Genomic DNA, 22,794 nt, shown 5'->3' with positions numbered 1-22,794 from the left:
TGGTAGATGAAATTATTAAACTAAATTTGATTAACTCTGATGGGCTGTTTCTTTCAGGAGTGCCGAGCATCCACTGACTGAAGTTGTTGTGTCTGCTCAGGACCTGGGAAAATGTGGACCAGAAGTGAGAGAGCAGGACATGACCAGGAAGATAAGAAGATCCAATTGATGGGCTTTTATGAGCAATATGGGCATTTGTCAAAAGCGTGGGTTTGAACTTAACAAATTTAAAACTCAAATTTCATTGTCTCTGGCTCCTTCCGTTTAACAGCACTTGTATGAGGGACGCCCCACCGCCCCACCTTGCCTTCGAGGCATTAGGCAGAGAGCAGTGTCAGGCACAGGCAGAGGGAGAAGCAGAGGCAGCAAGCAGCAGCATGCAGCCAACAGGCTCGATACCGGTGGAAAAGATGCACCTCCTTTCAGTGGGGTTTCAGCTATTCCTTTTGGTAGGTTTTTAAACGCATTGGAAGAAGGGTCAGCTTTGCTGCTGGAGAAAATGAGGTGACGTGTCCAGGCGAAAGCCACTTCTGCTCAACGGATTCTCTGTGCACTTGGGATTTTGAAGAAAACTGTAAAGGAGTGGTGCTTTAGGTAAGAATCAGAAGTTAGTATTTTAATTATTGTATTTTCTTTAGAATACAAAACACATAAATATGTGTTAGTTATTAATAATTAACCTAGTGAGAACACTATAACATGCAAGTTAATTTGGCTTTTGTGGGTAGCAGGCATAGAAGACTTCTCGTAATTGCCTATTAGATTTTAACACATTATAAAACCTCAATGTATTGAAAAGTCATGTTTAAACTTGGCACGCTAATAACACTTCTATAAATTAAAAAAAAATGTAACAGTGGGAAGAAAAGTGACTAACATGAGTATACAGTAAAAGAGCCATCTGTTTAGTCACTTATGCTTAACTTAGACTCTCTCTTGAGTTTTGCAGATCCAAGGCAACTATGTAAGAGTGAGGTGATTTACTATGTGTGGCCTGTGTATCATCAGTAAAATTAAATAGCATCAACACAATCTCTTTTTGTGGATATGTAACACACGAAGAACAGATCATGATTTCAGATACCAGACTGAGTTTTGAAGACTAGTATTTAGGATAAGTAACTGTCAGTATTTCCGTATGTATCAAGCAGAACATAAGTGCATTTAGAAATACATCTATCAAGCCTGTAAGGATAATCATACTTGGCTCTCAAGTTGTTTTTACCTTAGAATAATAACGAAAAGCTCTATATTAAAATTAAATGTACTCCTATGTATAATATAAAAAAACCTTCATTTTTAAAAATCTTTTTTTCAGAATAAAGTTTCACTTAATTAAAATAAAAATAATTTGTCACAAACTCTCACAAAATCTCGCTATAAATTATGTGCATAAAACATATTATTACAGCCATTATCTGATTTCTAAAAGACTGGTGACAAATATTAGTAATCAAAACAGTGTGAAAGTGCAGTTTTCTCCTTTCAGTTATTCTGTCAAGTAACAAATCCATGGAGAAAGCAGGTGTTTTCCACAAAATCTTTTACTTAATTAGAACTCCAGAGTTCTGGAAAACCCTGGAACCCCAAATTTGAGTTAGCCTGACCCATAGCCCTTACAGCCTAACTTTTCCCTGCAGAGCATGGAAAGGGTCTGCGCCAGAACTCATGCAGTTCTGCTGCTGGAGAGCGCTAAGACTTAGGGCTGCAAATACTCATCAAAGTGCATCCTACGTGCATAAATTCCTACCTACATCACAGAATTTGGCACTAATGAGGGTCAAAAAGGGGAAAGGAAAGGCTGAATGAAGGTCATTGCGTAAGCTGTTACCTCGCTCTTCCGTCTAGGTAATGTGAGCACCTACAAGAACAGCTGTGAAATTTGCACGTCCCTGTATCACACATGCAGGCAGCTGGACACATTTCTTTTTATTTTTCTCTCCTCTATTAGATAAATATATTTTTATTTATGCAAAAATACAGAGGAAGCCTGGTAATAAATAGTCCCTCCAGACACTCATGTTCTACAAAAGATTGAAACAAGAAGGAATTTCATGTTTATGTTCAGCACACAACCTGCATGCATTCCGTTTTACAGCTGTTTAAAATATTCTATTAAAGGATAAGGTTGTTTCCCATCATTTCACTGATGTTATCCAACCTTTTGCCTCTTACTTTGACTGTAACTGAAAACCAGCATTACTTTGGATAATGCCAAGTGCTTCAACAGAGATGGTTGTGAATTTTTTAAAAGTATTTTTGTTTGCCACAGAATTACTGATTCTTTTGCTACATCTGCCAATGAAGTGAGTATATTTTCCAGTAGATAGAAATATATTTCGCTTGTCTAGTCAGCAAATTATAGACTGGCAATGCAGTACATCACTGTATGAGAGGAAGGCAATGTTGTTTTCCTCATATATGTATTTTTTGATTATCAATGCTGAGCCTGAAAAAACATTTATTTAATGTGTTGTTGGCTGTGCATTTGATGAATGAAGCGTCATTCAAGCAAGTGTTCAGGAGAAGTTAAACATCTCATATAAGAACAATAACCCAATAACAAATCTGAAAAGAAAAAAAGAAGTTACCACTCTTTACCATAAAAAATGTAAAATTTTGCCTTTTGTTCCAGTGCAGCCCACAAAGTTAATTTTCTGCTTGTCACGGTGCAGTGTTTTAACACCGTTTTTGTGGGGAGAAGGGAACAAACATCTAACAACGCTGGCCATCTCTTGAAGAGGGTCTGCTGCTTACAGGTAAAAAAGTGGCCTCAAAGCAACTGTTGAGTGATGGTGTCTGTAGTGAGAAGATGGGAACTGCAGGAAAGGAAGGAGACAAAACGGGAAGAGAAGGAAGTGGAGGGTTGTGGTGAGAACTTTCCAAAACGATACATTGCACCAGACTGTCTCCATAAGTGAAACAACTTAGCAGTTGAACAGACAGTCTCTTTAAAACTATATGTATTCTATATATGCATAGAATAAAGTCTCTTTAAAATTATATATAAATTATTGCAGCAAGATGATGCCTGTCATGGTTAGAATATGCCAAACAGTGAATCCATCCCGGATTCACTTTCTTAAGGTGAATCAAGTCAAGCAGAATTAAGGTTTCACCCACCTTACGCCTCACCTGAGCAAACCAGGTTTAGAGGTGGCCTTCTAGAGAAAATGAGTAAATCAGCAGGTTACATTATGAGTTTATACTAACCTACCATGAAATAGTGAAATTTGGGAAGAGAAAATGAATCCAAAGGCAGTTTCAGCAGTGTTTCATTGCCTTCACAGTCACTCCAAAGAGCATTTAGTCAAGGAAGATCCATAAATCATTCCTTATGCATAACTGGAGCCGCTTCACAGAAAAAGTCCAAGTGTTCCCTTTCATTTTCGGGTTTCTAATTAAAGGCCCATGCTGAAAATTCCTGACCGGTTCGCGAGTGTCGCTGCTGCCGTGACATCCCGTGTGGCTCCCTGCGGTATCCGCGCCGTGTGACGTGCTGTCCTGGGCACTGCTCTCCAGAAAAGCAAACAATTACTCTTTCAGGCCACAAAAATGCGGGTCTGGGCTCACAGACACGTGCTTTCTGCTGCATCATGAAAGAAAAATGTGCTGCCCGTCATATTGAAAGACCAAACGCAAGCGAGTCCCCACGTCTCGTCAGGGAAAAACTTAAAGACAACTGGAAACTGTTTTCCCTTGGATATGGCAGCGCGTTCACAGCGAACATCCCGATCATCCCACGCAGGGATGTGACGCAGGATCCTGGGGGATCCCGTGTCTTGAGGGATTCACACACGCCAGTCCCACAAGAGGGAATCACGTATTTCTCCTAAACCCACCAAAATGGCCTGAGACTTCCTTTTTTTTTTAAAGAAGACTCACTTCACAGAGCCTGGAAAAACTGTCAATGAGTGTTTCTTTAAGAATGAGCCTCAAATAAAAGCACAGTTCTTATATTGTCCTTGTCTTTGCTGCTGTTGGTTCACAGGAACCTCTTCTCTCCGGGCAATGAGATCACCATCCATCCCAGTACAAGCCAGTGGGGCATTAAAATAATAAAATAAGCACCGTGTGCAGCTACAGTGTGTGAGCAGGTGAGGAAGCAGGAGGGGGGGGTCCACATCTTCACAAAGAACTACTTTTACAATATTAATGAATGTCAAGGAAGGTGTTCTCTGCCTGCTCTATCAGGTTTAATTCACCTGCGTGTCCTTCTTCTTTGCTTTAGGTTCCTCTACTTGGGCTCGTTTTGCTAAAATGAGATTTCACCTCTGCCAAGGGCTCCCGGGTGTGTCCTTGATTCTGTCACTGCAATCAGGCTTTTCGCTCACATCTGTGTTTATAACTGGTGAAATGACATTTCCTCCACATCACTGGTTGTCTCCAGCCACACTTACAGTCACTCCTAGCAGCAGACACACTGGAACACCTATGGACCCCATCCACCCCCATTACACCAGGTTCTTATTAGCGCTCCCGTGAATGTTAACCGGTTCTTTGGGCATAAACAGGAATAAATTTAACAATACTTTTCATTTCCTTTGCTATGCCTTGAAACCCTACATATAAACGTGTACAGAGAAGATTTAGTGGCATGAAATTCCACTACTACTTGGGACGTGGTAAGAGAAAGTGCGTGAGAGTGTTTCTAACTCTAAAATAAGTGAACAAACAAATAAAACACGTAAAAAAAACCCTGCGCTGCCACCCCCGCCCGCCGCGCCGTGACTCAGCCCCCGCCCCGCCGCCTCCCGGCACCGCCCTCCCAGCCCTGCGCATGCGCCCGCCCTCCGCGCTTGCGCACTGCGCCCCGCCCGCCTGTGGGCGGGGCGTGGCGCGCCCCTCCCGTAACGGCCGCGCCCCTCCCGTAACGGCCGCCCCGCGGCGCCTCTCCCCCTCCCCCCGCCTCGCGAGCGGTTTGAAATTAACCGCTGTTTCCTCGCGGCTTCGTGAGGGGGAGGCGGTGAGGGCGGGCGGAGCGGTGCGGTTGCCTCGCCCCGGCCGCCGGCCTGGGCTCCGGCGCCGCCCTCCCGGCGCAGGGTAGGAGGGTGACGCGAGGAAGCGGCTGCCCTGCCGAGGCCCGCGGGCGGCAGCGCCCGTGCTCGCCCCGGGGCCGCTCCCGTGTCTCTGCCTCGCACTGCCGGTGTGCGCAGTGGGGGAGAGGAAGGAGCTTGCGGCCGCGCCGGACCCGCGAGCCCGCACTTGGCCGCGGGGCCGCAGCGGGCTGGCCCGCAGGTAAGTGCCTTGGGGCCGCACGCGAAGTGGGAGAGGGCCGGGCCGGGGGGCAGGCAGCGAGGGTGGCCCCTACGTACGTGTGAGCTCGGGCAGGAAAGCCCGGCGGGAACCTGGCTCTTCCCGAGGCGAGGCGGGGAGGATGCGGCGCGTTAGCCGGGTTCCGTTGTCAGGTAGGTGAGGGGAAGGGGAACAATAACGGCCGCGGCCCCGTGCCGGGATGTGCGCCCCCGCTTTCCCTCCGGCCGTGTCAGACTTGGAGCGGGGGAAGCCGCGGCCGGCCGGCCGACCTCTTCCGGCGTGCGCTTCCCACACGCCGGCCTCCAGCGTTTTCCCGGTCTGCGGGCCGGCGGGAAGGTGTCATTCACACTCGCTGACTGCCCCGTTGTGGGAGCTCTCCCCCAGCTTCAGTAGGGAAGGCGGAGGGTGGCAGAGGGGAGGATAAAAAGAGAGGTATCTTGAAATCACGGCTGCTTGTATTTCAGTGCCTCTCACGTTTCCTCCAAGTGCACTACTACATCTTTAGGGTTTCCCAAAGCAGCAGGATGTATTACTTGTGTGGGTGGTCACTAGAGGAGGGTACTTGGTTTGCTCTGCTCTTAAGATTGTAAGGAAAATGCTGTGATATTATCTGGTCTTAGGGGAGATGGGTGCTATCCTGAGTTTGGAAGGCGCATGAGAACATAGCTATGTTTAAGGGTTGTTGGTTTGGGCCCTAATGTGATATTTTCACCAACAGCAGAAATGTTTTGCTATGAATCTGTATCTATATTCTCTGCAATGAATTCCTTCATTCTGGAGAGACCACTATCTATCTTAGGCTTGAAATAAGAAAGTGTATGAACAGTTTATTCTTTCAGTGTCACAGTTTTAGTTTTCAACATCTTTAGAGATCTAAATTTCTTTGTAGTTCATCTGAGATCAAATCAGTTCTTGTCTGGGGAGTTTTTTAAGCTTTCATTGTATCTTGGCTGGCAACTATGTAAATATATGACCTTTGGGTCCCAGAAATAGATGTCTTTTTAATACATATCTGTTTTCTTAGTTAATGTAATTCCTTAGTGATGATGCAAGAAAAGAAAAGGGTGTTCTAGCAGTATGGAATACTGTTTGACATACACGGTATGCTGTACTTGGTGTTTGTTTTGTTACTTGGGCTTAGAAATGTTTATCTTGGAGTGTGAAGTCAGTTTCACTTGTCTCTACCTGGGAACCTGTGATCAGAGGAAGGTTTTGTGAAATGTGCAAGGTGGATGCTTGTTGCTTTTAAATGTCAGTATCGCTCATGAAATGACTCCAAGAAAGGTGCTCATATGACTCTTGTTATATAGATTACATGGTATTTCAACATATGCACATTTTTGGAAAGCACAATTTAAATGGAATTGAAGTCATAGGGCTTTGTCTAGGACATGTTAGTTTTTTGAAGAAAAAAAGACAAAATAGACTTTGATACAGCTAGCGTGAAAAGTGTAGTGTACATAGATCAAAGGAGGAAAAATCCCTATAGGATAATATAATGTGTACACTTCTAGTGTATATTGCCAGGAGAGAATGACAAACCAGTACGAAGGAGATTTTATACTATATGACTGCTATATCTGTGAAATCCTGATTTGAGCAGTGTAATGGTACTTATTGGGCTGTACAGTTCAGTAGTGTATGCTAGTGATCAGAGATACTTTCAGAAAAAAATCAGTGAATTTTTTGGCTTGGCTATAGGGAAACTAGATAAACGTGTAAGTACACACAATGGACGGACATGTAATTGTATGCATTTTGCGAAATATTTTATGTGATATTTTGCATGATACATAAGTAATGCTGTCTGCTTTTGAAGACAATGTTCTATTTATTATTTTAATCATATAGTTATGTATACTAGAGCTGCTGCAAGAGGAGGGGTGAAGGGGTAGCTCCCAAAGAGCTCAAGTGGGTACAAATATTTCTAAGCCTACTGGCTGCTCTTTAAGTAGAGAGTTCATCAGCCAGGGTTATGTCAGCTAATGAAGAAGCAGCAGGTGGAAAAAGCTCTAAGAGATACCCAGAAGTTGCCCTGATTGCTGCTCTCTTCATTGTACTGAACTGTAGCAATAATGTGAATAAATTTAAAAAAAAAAAGGGGGGGGGGGGGAAGTGTAGGCGTGTTCTAAATAGGAAATTGTTAATGGAAAAAATATCTTAAATAGTTGCAACTTGTTACTGAATGTAGGTTGTTGCCATGGGGCTCTTTGTTTGTTTAAAACTTTAAAGAGGAAAAAAAAGGAGCCTCAATATAGTAGCAGTATGTTTTTTTAATGAGTAATGGATCTTTCTTTCGCAAAATGACACAAGAATACTTATTTTGAAAAAATGCTGACAGTGTAAAAATTCTGTTTGCTCAATTTTAGAATAAACACACAAGATTTTTCTGGATTTGTTTTTTATTATGCATTCCCATCATTTTTTCTTGTGGTCGTTATTAATGCTATCTTTTCCTCGTATTTTATGACAGCATTTGACTTCTTAGTCTGTTTCTGGAGCTTTATCATTTATGGTAGCACTGTTTATAGAAAGATTCAACTATGTTATACTGCTCCTATATACTGCATCACATTGTGCCCTGAGATGCCCTTTGGTGGCTGACCATTGTAAGAGCTTTGCAGATATTTCTCATTACTGGTGATAATATCCTGTACCTAACACTTTATCATCTGGGGAAGTAATGGTATCTGCAAGTGCAGCTGTTGGCAGCTGACTGACAGAGAACTCGTAGTTGGTGTTCATATCTCATAGAAAAATAAGTGCCACTGCTTGAAGTGAGGCACAGCGATTTGCATGGTGATATCTCAGAATTTTGGTAGCTTTAAGGATACAAGAAGGTCATGAAAGATAACTTGGTAGGTCTGGAGATGCTTGGTGACCTTGCAGAGCTGCACACTGCACTGGTACCCCCTACTCTATTGGATTATTTTCAGTATATTGATGCTGACCAGGCAGAGTTGCAGTTTATAGCTCAATCAGACAACACTTTTACACACTGTGTGACAGCGTTTTTGTTAACTGGTGAGCTTATGTTCCCCTATAGCCCTGTAACACTAAAGAATTAAGGGATCTCAGTTTCTTGTAGGGAATTATAATTTTCTTTTTAAAACATAATGCTCTCAAAGAGGTTTATTTTTCAGATTTTAAAAAGGCAAATCAACTGCTGCATTAGGGTAGATTGTGCAGTTCTCCACTTGTAGTGGATTGACTTTTAACTAGCCAAAGGGGAACTTTTTTCTTGGAGGGGAGACACTTGTGCAAACAGAGAGGATTAGAGACAAATAACCTTTTTATTAATGGAAACATTATTTATGTGTTGGAATAGCTTTACTTCCATTACAATGGTAATAAGAACTATAGTCTTTCAGCAGGCAGTAACTATATCCCTTTCTCAGTATTTGCCTTTTTCCTTTAATATTAGGCTTTTTTTACTCATTTTACCATTTCTGTTTTGTACTGGTTCTAGTGTACATTAAATGTTTTTTTTGAACAAGGCTTTTGAGAATGAAAATACTAAGTGAACTCTTGAAATTATTGTATTATTTATACCCCCCACCTTCCCTTTTTAGTAGGTTGTACTTAACCTCTGATTAGTTGGTACACGCAGTTACTTTTCTTTCTCAAGTGTTTTGGAGCCTTTCTTTCAACTGAAACACTAATTCCAAAGAACATGCCCTTGTATGTTAGTTAATGGAGAAGGCTATTATGTTAGTCATGTTGTTTTATATCTCTTGATTTCCTTGTCTTCTTGAGCTTGCTCTCACGTAGCACTAAAGGTAAAAGCCAAGAAGATAGTAGATTCCAGTATGATTCCTTCTCTCTATAAATGCTACTTCTGCTGTTTTGCCGTAATAATAACAACTCTGATTTGTTGATATAGCCTTGCTACTAGAGCTGCGTTTTCATGAAAGAGCTCTTTAAACTTTCTGGGATGGGAGCTTTATGCTGTACTCCTGAGCCTGTTAAGTTCTAATTCTGCTATAATTCTGCATATAGTAGCTTCCATACCTTCAGTCTTGCTGTCTACCCTGCATTTACACCGTTGCTGGTAGTACTGATTGCTTAAACTAGAGGGCAAGAATTCAATGAATTTATGAAGTCAGTTTAAATCCTTTAATTTCAACTCTTCTCACTGTGTAGTAGACCTGCTATTTAACTCTTTCTTTTCAGTTAGGTGTCTGAAAAAGCTTTTGCTCTTGAGAATATTTCAAAAGTACGTTCCTTTGTTATTTTGTCATTTGTGGAACTACCATAAATAAACAAGTAGTGATTCATTTTGATCAGGAAATAAGACTTGATTGCTGATTTTATTTTTTCTCCCACTCCTTATATTAATTCCCCATATTATTAATATTTTTCTAATTATTAATTCAAGTAATCTTTGTTCATTTTTTTCTTCTAGGTTTTCACACTGTTTTATTTCAAGAAATTCTGCCCATTCTCTGTATTCAAATTTGAGTTCCTGTCTACCACTGACTTCATTTCCTTTTTGCTCTTATGAAATCAAAAAATTACCTAGTGATTACAAAAGCTTGGTGCTGTGTCTTGTTTAAGATTGATGCAGAAGTGTATCAGACCTACAGGGTTCTTTTCTGTATGCCTTGTCAATTCATATGATAATCTGTAATGACCAAATTCACAGTAGTATTTATCTCATCAGATGTCAGCCACAGCTAGCAGAATTCTGTAGGATTCTGGGCCATCCACTTGTGTCTGGGCCAAACACTTTCAGATGTTTAAAGATGTGTGGCAACTCCAAAAATGAACTTTGCTAGTGGATAACCCAAATCATGTAAGAAGTTTCAGGGTTATTACAGTTAAAAGATGCACTCTTTCCCAGGATTAAAAGCATCAGTATTTTTAAAGATGCAAGTTGCTGTGTCTGTGGCTCTGGACTCCAAATACAGAAGTGGTTTGCTTGTATTCCAGTATTAGGAAGCTATGGGCCTGGTTCTACTGGTGTATATTTGCAGGATCAAATATACAGAGACTGCTTCTACACAGGTGAATTTTAATCATCTTGCAGTGCTCTTTAAAAGTGAAGCAGGGGTTCAGTCTGTTTATTTATAGCCTGTTCACACTGTAGTATCTGAATGCCTTGCATGTATGTGATGCCAAGTACACTGGCTGAAACCCAGGCATTGGAGCAGGTGGTGTCACTGAAGATGGTGAGTGATACAGCCTTAAAGTGTAGTGTGGCTTCTGTTTTATGCAAGACAAACGAAAATTTAAGGGAAAGAAAGAAAAAACAAAGAATCTTCTACCTCTAGTCTTGCAGTGTAATAGGAGAAAAAGTAGACAGCAGTGTTTAACTTGAAGTTATTTTTTTTTTTTCCTGTATTTCTTCACCTGGAGTGAAGAGAAATGAGAGAGGGAAGCTGGGCAACTTCCCCACAGGTGTTCTAAGTTTGGGAACTTCAGGGTTTCTAAGATGAGGAATTAAATTCAACCGAAGTCAAGTCAAGCAAAGGTGATTTCTTTTATCCTGCTTGTGCTATACCTGGCACCTGGTCTAGGGACACCTTAATAACAAACAAAATGTTATTGATAGAAAAATCCACTGCATTCTGACCACACATGCTCCTAATAATTATAATGTTGAAGACTTCATGTATAAGCTACTGCTCAGCAGTGTTTTTTTAAAACAGAAAATAAACTGCGTTGTGTTAGCATTCTGACATAATTTTATAAAGGTTATTTTTTCATAAACAATTGAAGGTTTGCTGAAAATAGTAGGGGAGAATCACAAGGTTTCTCCTAGCTGAAACTGCTGGGAATTTAAGGATAAAGAATAAATGAGATCACCAAATGTAAAGCATCTTTTGGAACAGAGAGGAAAAAATGTAGTACTTATATGACACTTCCAGTGATACTTTGGTAGCATGTTTCCTCCCTCATCACATTTCTTGAAACCTAAATATATTAGATTTGCAAATTAAATGCCTCTTCATCATCTATCTGTAATATGGCATGTAACAGCCTACAGTGAAAACAAAACATGTAATAGACATGACTTGAGAATTATTATTTGCTACATTTTCAGTTAATAATGCAGTTTCCCCTTATCTCAAACTATTTGCCGCCTGAACTTATATTAGAAGAAATATCATCACAGTTTTAGCAATAGAATTTTAAGTTCATAATTGAACTGGAGTTCTTTACTACAGAATTATGTAAAAAGGCATGAAATATTCTGAGATAATGTCAACTAGATAAAAGTTCTGTGGAACAGAAGAAGCAGTGACAAAACCTTTAAAGGAATTCAAAAACATCCTACTAAGGATTGCTTGTGTTGAAATTTAGCTTCAAAGCTGTCAGTAGTAATTACAGCATCTTAGAATTGTTTATGTTCAAAGGGATTTATGGAGGTCACTGTGTCCGACCACTTGCTCCAAGTGTGGTCAGTTAGAGCAGGCTGTTAAGGGCATTGCCCAGGCAAGTTTTGAATATTTTTAGGGCTGAGGTTTCATGGCCTCTCTAGGTCCCCTTTCCAATGCTCAACTGCTCTCTCTCTTCTAGAGCACAGATTTTTATGCTGCTCTTAAACTTCTTTTCAGGCCAACTCCTGTGTTGCAGAAGCCTTTCTGTAATTTCCCAGTTACTGTTTAATCTAGCTGCCTGCCTTCCTCTTCAACATGATCAGTTTGGAGCAGCCATCATCTCAGACTGTTTTGAATATTTGACTTGCACGTACTCCCATTCCTGCCTTCAGAGTGTTGCTACACAGGCTATTTTGACAAGGGTGGGTCCTATAAAGACTCTACCTGTGTTCCCTGCGTCATTGAGCAATGACCTCACAGGTTTCTTGCACTCTTTTGTTGCCTGTGTCCTTATAGAATCTATCTTGTGCTTTGCAGTACAAGCTTTACTGAGCTTTGACTTTGCTAATTCATCTTTGTAAGCCAAGGCAATAGCTATGTATTTCTTCAGTCTGCCTGTTGCTGCTCCGTTTTCTTGGGGTCATGCTCAGACAGGAGTTTCATTTACATCTATGGCAAACAAGTATGGCAGATGGCTGGCATGGGTGCCATACATGCATTACTGCAAAACTATTTCTCTGTTCTTGTGAGCATAGTCAAACTTGGATGGAGAACTTTTTGCTCGTTAGAAGTACTTACATTTAGATTTTTTAACCATCGCAATTTGTATATACATTAAGCAATTATTGGCAGTCTGAACATGCCTATACTAAAAATAGTTATATAACCTGTTATAAACCATTGCCTAAATCAGTCTGTCATTTAAGAAAAATCTTAGTGAATTAACGAACCAGTTTGTTGTCTATTAGAAGTGACATGTTTGAGAGATTTGTGGATCTGTTATATGTTACATGTAGCTCCTCAACAGTTTTTACCTATATGCTAAATATTTTGCTAAGAAATGCAACTTGATATGTGCAAATTAAAAGAATTTTCAGCCTTGTTGGTCTCTCTTAGTAGGCAGATTTGAGTTGTATTGCATGAGCTGATTTATGCTAATATTTTTTGACTTTGGTAATATATAGCCTTCTAAGTCCCCTTTGTAGAAAGGGATTATTATTTTATGCATTGATATAAATTTGCTTAGCATTTTATTTGCATGTTTATATTAAGGCAGCCATTAAGAATTACTGAAGACATGTAGATTTTTGGAGAGCTTTTTCCAAATGTGGGCAACAGCCTGTAGTTCTCAGCTTGAATTTCAGCTTCTGAGACAGCAAAATTGCTTCCTGGGTATAAACATGTAAGTTCATCTGAGTACAAAGTATGAGTTTACTTGCTTGTTTTTTTGGACTGAAAAGAGACTCTTATTGAACAGCAATACTACTTGTCCCAGAAGATCTTAGTTCACAGCCTCACTTCACTTCTGCTCTTAGATTCTCTTCAATCTCTGCTCTTCTTTTTCCAAGAACAAACAGTGGGACTTCCTCCTGTAATGCATAGAAAACTGTAAAATACATGCAGAAGTTGAAGCAGAGAAAAAGACCTTCTCTAAGACAGAGATAGAGGCAAGAAGTTGGGGACGGGGTAAGAAGTATAGAAACTAAAACATAGAAAACGGTGATGCTATTGATTATCTTGGAGTCCTGGAAAGTATCCCCTCTCTTTTTTTTGACTTGGCTGTATAAAAACAAGGAAATCAACTTGAATTAAAAAAAAAAATCCTTACATTCTTTTTTTTTTTTTAATTTTGATTAAATAGAAAGGATTGTCTGTTAGGTAGATCCAGCATGGAAGATGACTCTTGCAAATGTTTTTTAATATGAAGAGCATTGCCAATATAATGCTGTGCAAGGCCAGAAGCAAATCTTGCTTGAAGAAAGGTAACTTTATAAGCTTTGTGTGGGACCCTTAGCTCTTTCATATAGAATAGCTAAATTGCCACCAAAATTTGATCTGACATTTGGAAGGACCTGGCTATATGAAAATAGGAATTATTTAGGATATTTGAAGATATTAGTTTTTTTAATGAGTAATGTTTTGCTGTCTGTGGCTGAGCATGTGAAAATATGTTGTATTTTGTTGACAGTGTTTATCATACACTTGCAATTGATGGCAAAGGAATTTTGGAAGAAGACTGCAGGGTACTTTATGTATTACAGCGGATATATGGTTTTGTATGTTTCTCTCCATTTTCTGAATTAGAAATTCTTGTTAGACCAAAGAATTTTTATTCAGAAATGTCTTTACTGTTATAGGTCACACATAGACTTCTCATTGGATGTTATAAGTCTCTCTTAGCTGCTTGGTTGCTTAGGAAAAACTGTCTGCAGAATCATTCTGTTTTGGAGAGAGATGTGTAATTTCTTTTTTGAGGAAGCATTGACACCTATACCTTCTCCAAAGTCTATATAGATAACACTCTTGCTTTTAGGAGCTGTGAAAAGTGACAAGGTAGTTGCATATCTTCACTTAGCAATAGTTGACAGCTGTGCACAGCTCAGTACTTTGAAGCTGTATGCTCAAAATTGAGTTTTATGCAGTGGAAAACTTAAAAGGAGAAAAACTGAACTGTGCATGTATGCCTTGTGGGAGGCAAGGGTGTTGTATAGAGCTTTCACAAGATTTTTGTGATAGAATTGTCTCAGAACTATGACTGCTGGAGAAACTTGTGCCAATTGCATGTAGCTTTCTTTTAGAGATAAAGAATTGGGAAACTTATTACTTTTTTCTTTTTTTTTTCCTAGATCTGAAAACAACTTTTTTTCTGTCCATCTTGCATATACAGAACCTAGAGAATAAAAATGGGGACTCCTGGATCAGGAAGGAAAAGAACTCCGGTGAAAGACAGATTTTCTGCAGAAGATGAAGCTTTGAGTAACATTGCCAGAGAGGTTTGTTAATTTAAAATTGTCTTCTATTTCAAAATGTGGTTGAAAGCAAACTTAATTAACACGGTGTTCAGAAAAAAAGAATGATTATTGAGCTGTCCATTAAAAATACCAAATGTGTTTACCCAGAGTATGACAAAAATACAAACTAGGAACACTTGTAACCACTATTTCAGCAAATGTCACTTTAAAATGATATATGTTGCATGATTTAATGTAACTCTATAGTATCACACTTAAACCTCAGCAGATCTACATGTAGCTGTATACTTTAAAAAAATCAAGATAAATGAGAAATTCAATTGCTACCCTAGGCTAAAACTGAAAAAACTCCGTGTGTATCCTATTGCCCTGTATGTGCTTAAAATAACCTGTGTTGTCAGTTAGTGTTGAATGTGTAATAGTCATTATTAAAATGATTAAGTGGCAACAAACACATGCTTTTTAAAATGTTAATATCAAATCTGTCAAAAATAGTATATATGCTGTACCAAGGTCATAGCTCAAAAATAAAGGGTTGGAGCTAACCAACCAAAAATACTATTGAGAAGTTGATTAAAAAAAAAAAGGTGGATTTTTGCACTACCAGATATAGTAAGGAGACATCTGAAATTGTGTCCTACAGACCTCTATCTGGACTTCAGTTTTTCTGGGGAGAAACAGTATTAAACAGAAGCATTAATACTGTTTGTATACAAAGAGATGGAGAAAATTTGAGCTATGTTATCTGCAAAGCTGCTTGTTCTGGTTGACATAAATACAAGACTTAAAATCTTTATATATGTGTGTGTATATGTATAAAATTTGTTTGTATATATGTTTATGTATATACATTGTAAGAAAATAGATTACAGGTCTTTGAAAATACAGCCTCTGTTTAAGTAGCTATTACTGACTGTAAATAAAGGAAATGCTCAGTCAGCAAAAATCACTTTCATGTTTCTGGCAACTTTCTGCAAGTGCGTGTTGACACCAAGTCTATGGAAGTTCTCACAGCACCAGCTGTCTTTGGGCCGCATGCTTTCTCCTCAAGCTTTGTCTCTGAGGGAAGAATATTTAAAGCAGGAGAAGGAATCTGCATTATATAAGGCAATATGCGATTAAGGTATTATGGTAAAAGTATGGTAATGTTTTTTTTAAAAAAAGATATGGTAATGTAAGAAGTATGGTCTAATAGAAATAAGGTAATGACAGAAAAGGACCATAGTAACTAGGCTTGTTTGCTCGCAACTGCCATCGTGTGGGAGAGACCTTCCCCTGCTTCAGCCTAGTGAGTATGGAAAGATGCGGGCTTGTAAAAGCTGCAAATTGCTTGTCTAGTTAGGAGTTATATATAGTGTTACCCATGACAGCAGTATGATTTTTAATTGTGTTTAAAAAGTATTATTTTTTGTAGGTGAATGCTCTTTTTCTTACAGCCTACTTTTTATCCTAGTAAAGCTTTTATCCTGAATCTGAACTAATTAAGGAACCTCTTTCTCTCCATTATGAAAATCAAAAACAAGCTGCTGTCATTTCCTACTGAAATTCTTCTTGCAAACAAGAGGAAAGAGGAAAGTGTCTGTTAATACTATGCAATTCTGCTTGCTCTTGCTCAGCAGTGGATGAAAGGAACATTACCTACTACATTAATTCTGTATTTTACCAAGATTTTGCTATCTTTTTATGCTTATCCTTTGATATCTTGGTGAAGGACTGTGAAAAATCTTTGGAAACTCCTCAAAAAGGGAAGACTCTAAAGACCCTAATCATAAAGAGGCATTCAAACTCAAATCTGATCTTTTCCTTGTTTCTCATTTTTTGCTTGCCAAAGCCAGCACACTTTTTAACTAAAGAACTAAATCCTATTCCTGGAAGCTGAGATAAATGTGTTTGAAATCTGCAGAATATTTTGGCAGTGTGTGTGTATATATAAAAAAAATAAAGTAAGAAAGAAGAATAATAAGCAACGACAATTTTCTAATTCATTACAAATAGCTGTTAGGATTTTTTTAGCTGAAAATAAGAGAATTGGCAGGCTCTACCATCTGTGATGGAAAGAGACTATTTCTAATCACATTTTTGATAAGCATATGCATCAAAATAACTTAGAATTGATTACTGCTTTCAGCTAGCCTAGCTTCTGGAGGGAGAAACTTGAGTTCTCATTTGTTTATAGCAAATAGAAAATTTCTTTTAGAAGCTTTTCAAATAAAACTTTTCAAATCTCTCTTTTTAACAAGTTGTACTATAATCAAATACTAGAGTGCTGTATCATCACTGCATGTTTATTCTAGAGATTGTTCACAGAATGACTGCTGAAACTCAGGTATCAGAATGGTAGTGGTTGATCCAGAGATTCTTAAAACTAATTTTTTTTTTTAATCAAGTTCTAGAAGAGAAAAGGAAAACGTTTTGCTCCCAATCCCAAGCTTGTGTGAACAAGTAGTGATGTATTTGGTGTCCTTTATTTCAGTTAGCAAAGCACTGCAAAATGACTGCCTGCCCTTTTACCTCTCCTTACAGAGCCAGTCTAGATTTTTTTCTACCGCTTTCATAGCCTGAAATAGCTCCTTGTTTTCCAAACAATTCCCTATGCAAATTTGTGTAGCCTTGCGTTTCTCTTAACAGATATCTACTGACTTGACTTCACTGTAGTTGAAGGATTTTGTCTACAAGCAGTCTGTCAATGAAATTTGTTTCATGACTGCTTTCTTGGGTTTTCTTTATTAACACAAGAGGGTGAATAGCAGCATCCAGGGGGAAAGCAGTCTTCTTTGGAATAGAGCTGGATTGTTTTTCACTTTTGAATTTCAATAACATAGTTTTCAGGGTTTGTATGAGTCCTACTCCATTTGAGGACTGCTCTTAGAATTCATAGAATTGTAGCATTATTATGGCTGGAAAAGACCTTCAAGATCATTGAGTCCAACCATAAACTCATCACTACCCTGCCTGCTAAACCGCCTTCCTAAGGGCCTCATCTCCACATTTCTTGAACACCTGCCGGGGATGCTAACTGCTAACTGCTTCCCTGGGCAGCCAGTTCTGATGCTTGACTATTCTTTCCATGCAGAATTTTTTTCCTAATATCTAACCTGAACCTTCCCAGTGCAACCTGGAGCCATTTCTTCTTGTCCTATCAGTAGTTAGTTCAGAGAAGAGACCAACCCCTGCCTCAATACAACCCCTTGCAGACAATAGTAGAGAGTGATACAGTAATTCAAAAGAGAGGCATGTATTATCATGGTAGTCTTTCAGTTTTCTGTGTTATTCATTTTTTGGCCTAAATTGTGATAAAATCTGAACTACACTTTTATCAAACTTGTTGATTTCTTTGCTTTTCTGGAGTTTTCTGCTTTTCAGGTGAATCTGATTGCTCAGATTAATAATAGTAAGACTGAATCATTAAAGGTTTTGTTAAAACTATTCTCTAAAAATGTTTTCTTCAATTTCAGATGTAATCCATACAATACAATTTTGCATAGTTTTTTTTCTGAATCCTTTGAAGGGTTTAATGAATTGTTAGAGCTTTTTCCCATTACTGTAGTAGCAAATATGAAAGTTTGGTCACTAGTTGTAGGAGTGAATGGTGAAATAGAGGTTGGGTTTTATAGCATGAGTCAATAAATGAATTAACTTTCTGTCTTTAACAGGACAGTTAAAGTCTTGCCAGAGTCCGAAGGCTGTTTGTGTGTGTCTGGTGAGCTGTAGATAGAATGAGACAGATGCATCAGCTGGTTGACTCCTTTCTCTCTCTGTGCTGGCTGCCTGTATGAAAGTGTATTTGCCCCAGAAGCTCAGGCTGGCCGAAAAGGGCAGCATAGAGTGGGAAGGGAGAAAACACTTCCTGCTGCCTCGGAATTTCTCTTAGCTTAGTTCTTGCTGCCAGTGTATAGAAAGAGCAGTAGCTTCATGCTCGCTGAGAAGTGATTGAGTAGTAGTAAGTTAGTGTCCTGGTGTGATCTGGAATCACACTTTCCGAGTATGCGAAATACATAAAAGTTTGGGTAAGAGTATTTGAGGTGAACTTGCCTATTTTTAAGTAACAAAGTTGTTTCTTGTTGGCATACTGTCTTGCAATTCAATTGGCCTTTTTTCTATCTGGAGCTTAAATGTATTTTAAATGGAGTTAAATATTCCTTCCTTATCCCTGAATTGTAACAATGATAAATGATAAACTAGTTATTTTTGGTTGTCACATATGTTTTGTAAGTTTCTAAGTTTTATATAAACCTCTGTTTTCCGCTTTTTGTCATTGTCTCTGGATTCTTAATTCAAAATCTTATTCTAAAATGTTCTATCCAATTACATGCTTTGGATGTCAGCAGTTTTGAATTTTCAAGTGCTGGTGCTTCTCAAAAGCTTATAATTAACAGTGGATAGACAAACCTGTTTTTGTGGCAAACCTGACTTCAGTGATTTAGTATTTCAAGAATTTTAAGTTCATGGAAATTCTTTCTTATTATCCAAACATGAAACAATTGAGCTTGTATTTTCTTCAGCTTCTAGCTTTATGTCAAAACCAAATAAATGCATGTAAATGAGTAAATTTCAATAGCATTTTCAATATTAAAAGCAATGCCTCTTTCTGTGTGAGGCTAAGGGGAAAGGAAAGGGGAAAGGGAGAAAAATAAGCAGTAGTATTTGTGGCCACTGTGTAGCTTTCCCAAGCAAGTGAGATCTAATGGCTTACTGAAAAAGGAGGGAGAACTCGGTGGCCACTGAAAAGGGAGAGAGACCTCAATGCTATTCGGTTCTGCTTTTGCTTCTTCCTAAGATCCTTCCACAAGCCAACTCAGTTCACTCACACAGTAGAAAACTACTCATTTGTTTTTTATTTGCTGTTTCTGCTTATGTTAGGGAGTTAAACTGGCTGAGAGTAAATTCCACGTGTTAAAGTGGTATCTGAGTAAGTTGTTGAGAGTATAAGGCCCAGAGAGGAAAGGAATGCAACTGTCCTTTTGGTGCTGAGCGATTTAGTTGCTTATTGTCCAACTGTAACCCCCTATTTGTCTTTATCCCATTTTGTCCAATAATTGATTTTATTTTATCATTGCTAGTAATTCCACTACCATATTGAGGAATTCCATGTCTAAGCAGTATTTGCTTTTTAAAATAATTCCAAGTGAGACCAGAGCCTTTTCATGTAACAGGAGCAGCAGTAGTTTAAAATATTTACTTTCTTTTTACACTTAAAAAAAAAAAAATTTTTTTTCTTTGGCCCAAGATCCTGCAGTTACTTATGAGTATGTTGAATAGTGCTGGAGGTTAACCTTTAGTAAGGGGAGCTGGAAGTATAGAGCCTTGAAGGAAAAAGCGAGGAACTTGGATTAAAGTATTTTTTGTTGTTAGGATGTTAATGTATTTCTATGAAGACATTATTAAATTGATTAATGAAACCATTGCACAAAAGTATATTTTGAACTTTAAGTATTTTCAATTTGCTCATAGGCAGAAGCCAGGCTTGCAGCCAAACGGGCAGCTCGAGCAGAAGCAAGAGACATACGTATGAGAGAACTGGAGAGACAACAAAAAGAGGTAAACTGTCACAAATTACTAAAATCCTTAATGTATATTATTTTATTTCTATCCTTGCATTGGACTTGGTCTTTCAATGTAGCTCAGCTATATGCTGTTCTTTATAGCATCAAAAATCTGTTACCTTCTCTCTCACCCTCCTGAAGCTTCTGCTTCCCAAGGGATTATATATCTAAATTGATAGTTTACTTGTAGTGACATTTCACAAAATATCTAAGTGAACATTCATTTTGAGCACATAATCAAGGGTCTGCTACATAAAACAGGCATTAGCATTCTTGCTTTAAAATGAAAATAAGATTTTAAAAGTGATTTTTAAAAATCTGGCTTTACAGGCAAAACCAGGTGTGTGAATGTTTTAACAAATACTGTGATTTCAGCACTAGCAAGCAAATTTGAACAAAGGTGAATCTAAATGTCTACCCTTAAATATGTACCTTTAAATATTTTAAGGCCCAAGGTTTGCTTTTTTTTTGTTTTAACTACTGCGTATTTGATTTTAAGTGAACAGAAGGAGAACGTAGTAGGAATGTCCAGAAATAAGGCATGCACAAGTAATTTTACATAGAAAAGTTTGCAACAGCTGACACACAAATGAAAGACAGTTAGTAGTTATTTGGATTTGAGTTATTAGATCCATTTTTCCATGTTCTTATAAGAACAGTGACTTATGTCAAAGTGGTTTCTGTGTGCTACTGTGCAAAAGATTCAGATGGATATGGATAACTGGCAACCATTATGAATGTAACTGTACCTCAAAGGTACACTGTTGAGGGCAAGCAACTACAAAAAGTAGAGAATTATTTTTTACTTATAATATATTGTAAAAATATAATTACTAATGCTTAGTAATTGAATAATTTGCATATATGATTTTCACATGCCGTTCTTGATTAGTTTCTTTTGTTATGGCTCATACTAGAAATGTTTACAATGATTAAATACTTAACTGTCAGGATATGCTCATTTAAAAGAGTTTAATAGGAATCTGATAATATTTACACACACACAATTACATATTATGCCACTATCTCCTGAGAAAGTTTGCATTTCTTTTTTGGAACAAGAAAGTTGAAAATTAGGTTTCTAGTAGCCTTTGAGTATATCATGGTCATTGAAATTAACTTGGATTTTGACTTGCTGTGCAAAAGAATTGGATATTATTATTAATAGTTATGGTAATTGCATTGAAAATGATGTAAATGCATACTGTTTTGGTGAGATAATGGGTATGGTTCATTTAAGAAAAGTGTTACTCATTTTACGTGACTACTTATTCCTGATCTTCAGTTTTCTAAATGCATAAGTATCTTTCTGTAAAAGATATATGGAAATTAAATTTATATTTTAATTTTTCTACCTGGGAATCCCTTCTTGTATAGTGATTAATCTGTGTTGTAAATGGTTTGTTTATTTTCTTTTTACATTCTATAGCTTTCTCAGCGCTCATATGATAGAAAATGGGCTCATATTCAGAAATGGATGGTAGGCTAAAACTGCCTGATGTGCATGGTTTTGCCAACAGAGAACTAACTGAGGAGTTGAAGAAAATAATTTACTAATGGTTTGCATCGTGCCATTTCAAATGGGTTTTTATCAGGGAAAGTGGATGATTGTTTATGAATGTGGATATGGAATATGCTTTACGGAAGCAAAAGACAAACATTGGAGTGTGAGATGCTTTTCCTTGAAATGAGATGCTTTCCAGCATGCGCTGGCTTCAAATTGTAAATTACATTTAGAATGAAGCCACATTATTTTCAATCTATTGATATAATTTATTAATTTCAAGTATTGGCAGACTTTATTTTTTTCTTTGAGTAAGGTAATAAATGCTGATTTTTCACTGATGATTAAATAATTTCTGTGACTTATTTTTAAATGATTGGAGGGGGGCGGGGGGGAAGCCCCGATCTCCATATGCACTTTTAAAAGCAAATCCAGGTGACATGCCCAGGCTTACTTATGCATTCTTTTACCACTTGCCTCCAGCTCTAACTAATGTTGATAGAATGTTTGGCTGTTTATTTAGATTAAATCCTCTAAGTAGGAAGGCACAGAGGTTGCTATCTAGTACAATGGGAGGATGGGTTTTTTGAATTTTTACTGTGAGTGTTTGAATGGAGATTTAAGTAAGACATGCCAAGACTTCACATAGTTTCAAATGGTTAAAACTACTGTTACAGTTAATCAGCACTTCTCTTGAGAAATCCTAGAACTGTCTTTAGAAATTTTATTGGCAAAAAGTTGTGCAGACTTGGTACTGTATCATTGTCCTCCTGGAACTTGCATGCATAGCAGTTGCCCTATTTTATTTTTTGGAGCAGTGTGCTTTTCATTGCTTTCTCTGCTGAAGAACCAATTTCCCAACCTGTTAACACCACCACACTTGGATGTCAACCCCTTCTTCTCGTAAGAGACTCTTCTGCTACAGGAAGATTCTGGGCAAATGTGGATTCCCTCTTCTAGATCAGGAAGCCTCTCACCTTAGCTAACGTACATATTGCAAATGTAAATTCCTAGCAATTGGGCTTGATAAGTGCTAGCAGTGCCTATCTACTTGCAATACATATTGTAGTGTTTTAGTTCTGCTTTGAAACATTTAATCCTGTCTTGGCATTTCCTGATTTTTATGTCAGGAAGAGATTTGTAGGTGACTTACCAAAGGTAGCCATTTGTAGCAAATTGTATCTGAATCTCAAGCT

At 38.2% G+C, this 22,794-nt stretch overlaps 1 protein-coding gene across 3 annotated transcripts in view; it reads left to right on the top strand.

The window, feature by feature from the left end:
* The first annotated feature begins 5,106 nt into the window (after positions 1-5,106).
* LRRFIP2 (LRR binding FLII interacting protein 2) overlaps positions 5,107-22,794 on the top strand; it is a 44,571-nt gene continuing 26,883 nt past the window's right edge. For all 3 annotated transcript variants that reach the window (XM_026052338.1, XM_026052337.1, XM_026052336.1), the window contains exons 1-3: positions 5,107-5,238; positions 14,426-14,572; positions 20,003-20,089. In XM_026052338.1, the coding sequence (XP_025908123.1) occupies positions 14,483-14,572; positions 20,003-20,089 (177 nt within the window). In that variant the 5' untranslated portion in view covers positions 5,107-5,238; positions 14,426-14,482. The remainder of the gene's footprint in view (positions 5,239-14,425; positions 14,573-20,002; positions 20,090-22,794) is intronic.

This window comes from Nothoprocta perdicaria, unplaced genomic scaffold, assembly GCF_003342845.1.
Source record: "Nothoprocta perdicaria isolate Ctin4 unplaced genomic scaffold, notPer1 scaffold_87, whole genome shotgun sequence".
NCBI lineage: Eukaryota > Metazoa > Chordata > Aves > Tinamiformes > Tinamidae > Nothoprocta > Nothoprocta perdicaria.
Note: the sequence above shows the minus strand (reverse complement) of the source record. Positions and strands in the feature narration are given on the sequence as shown.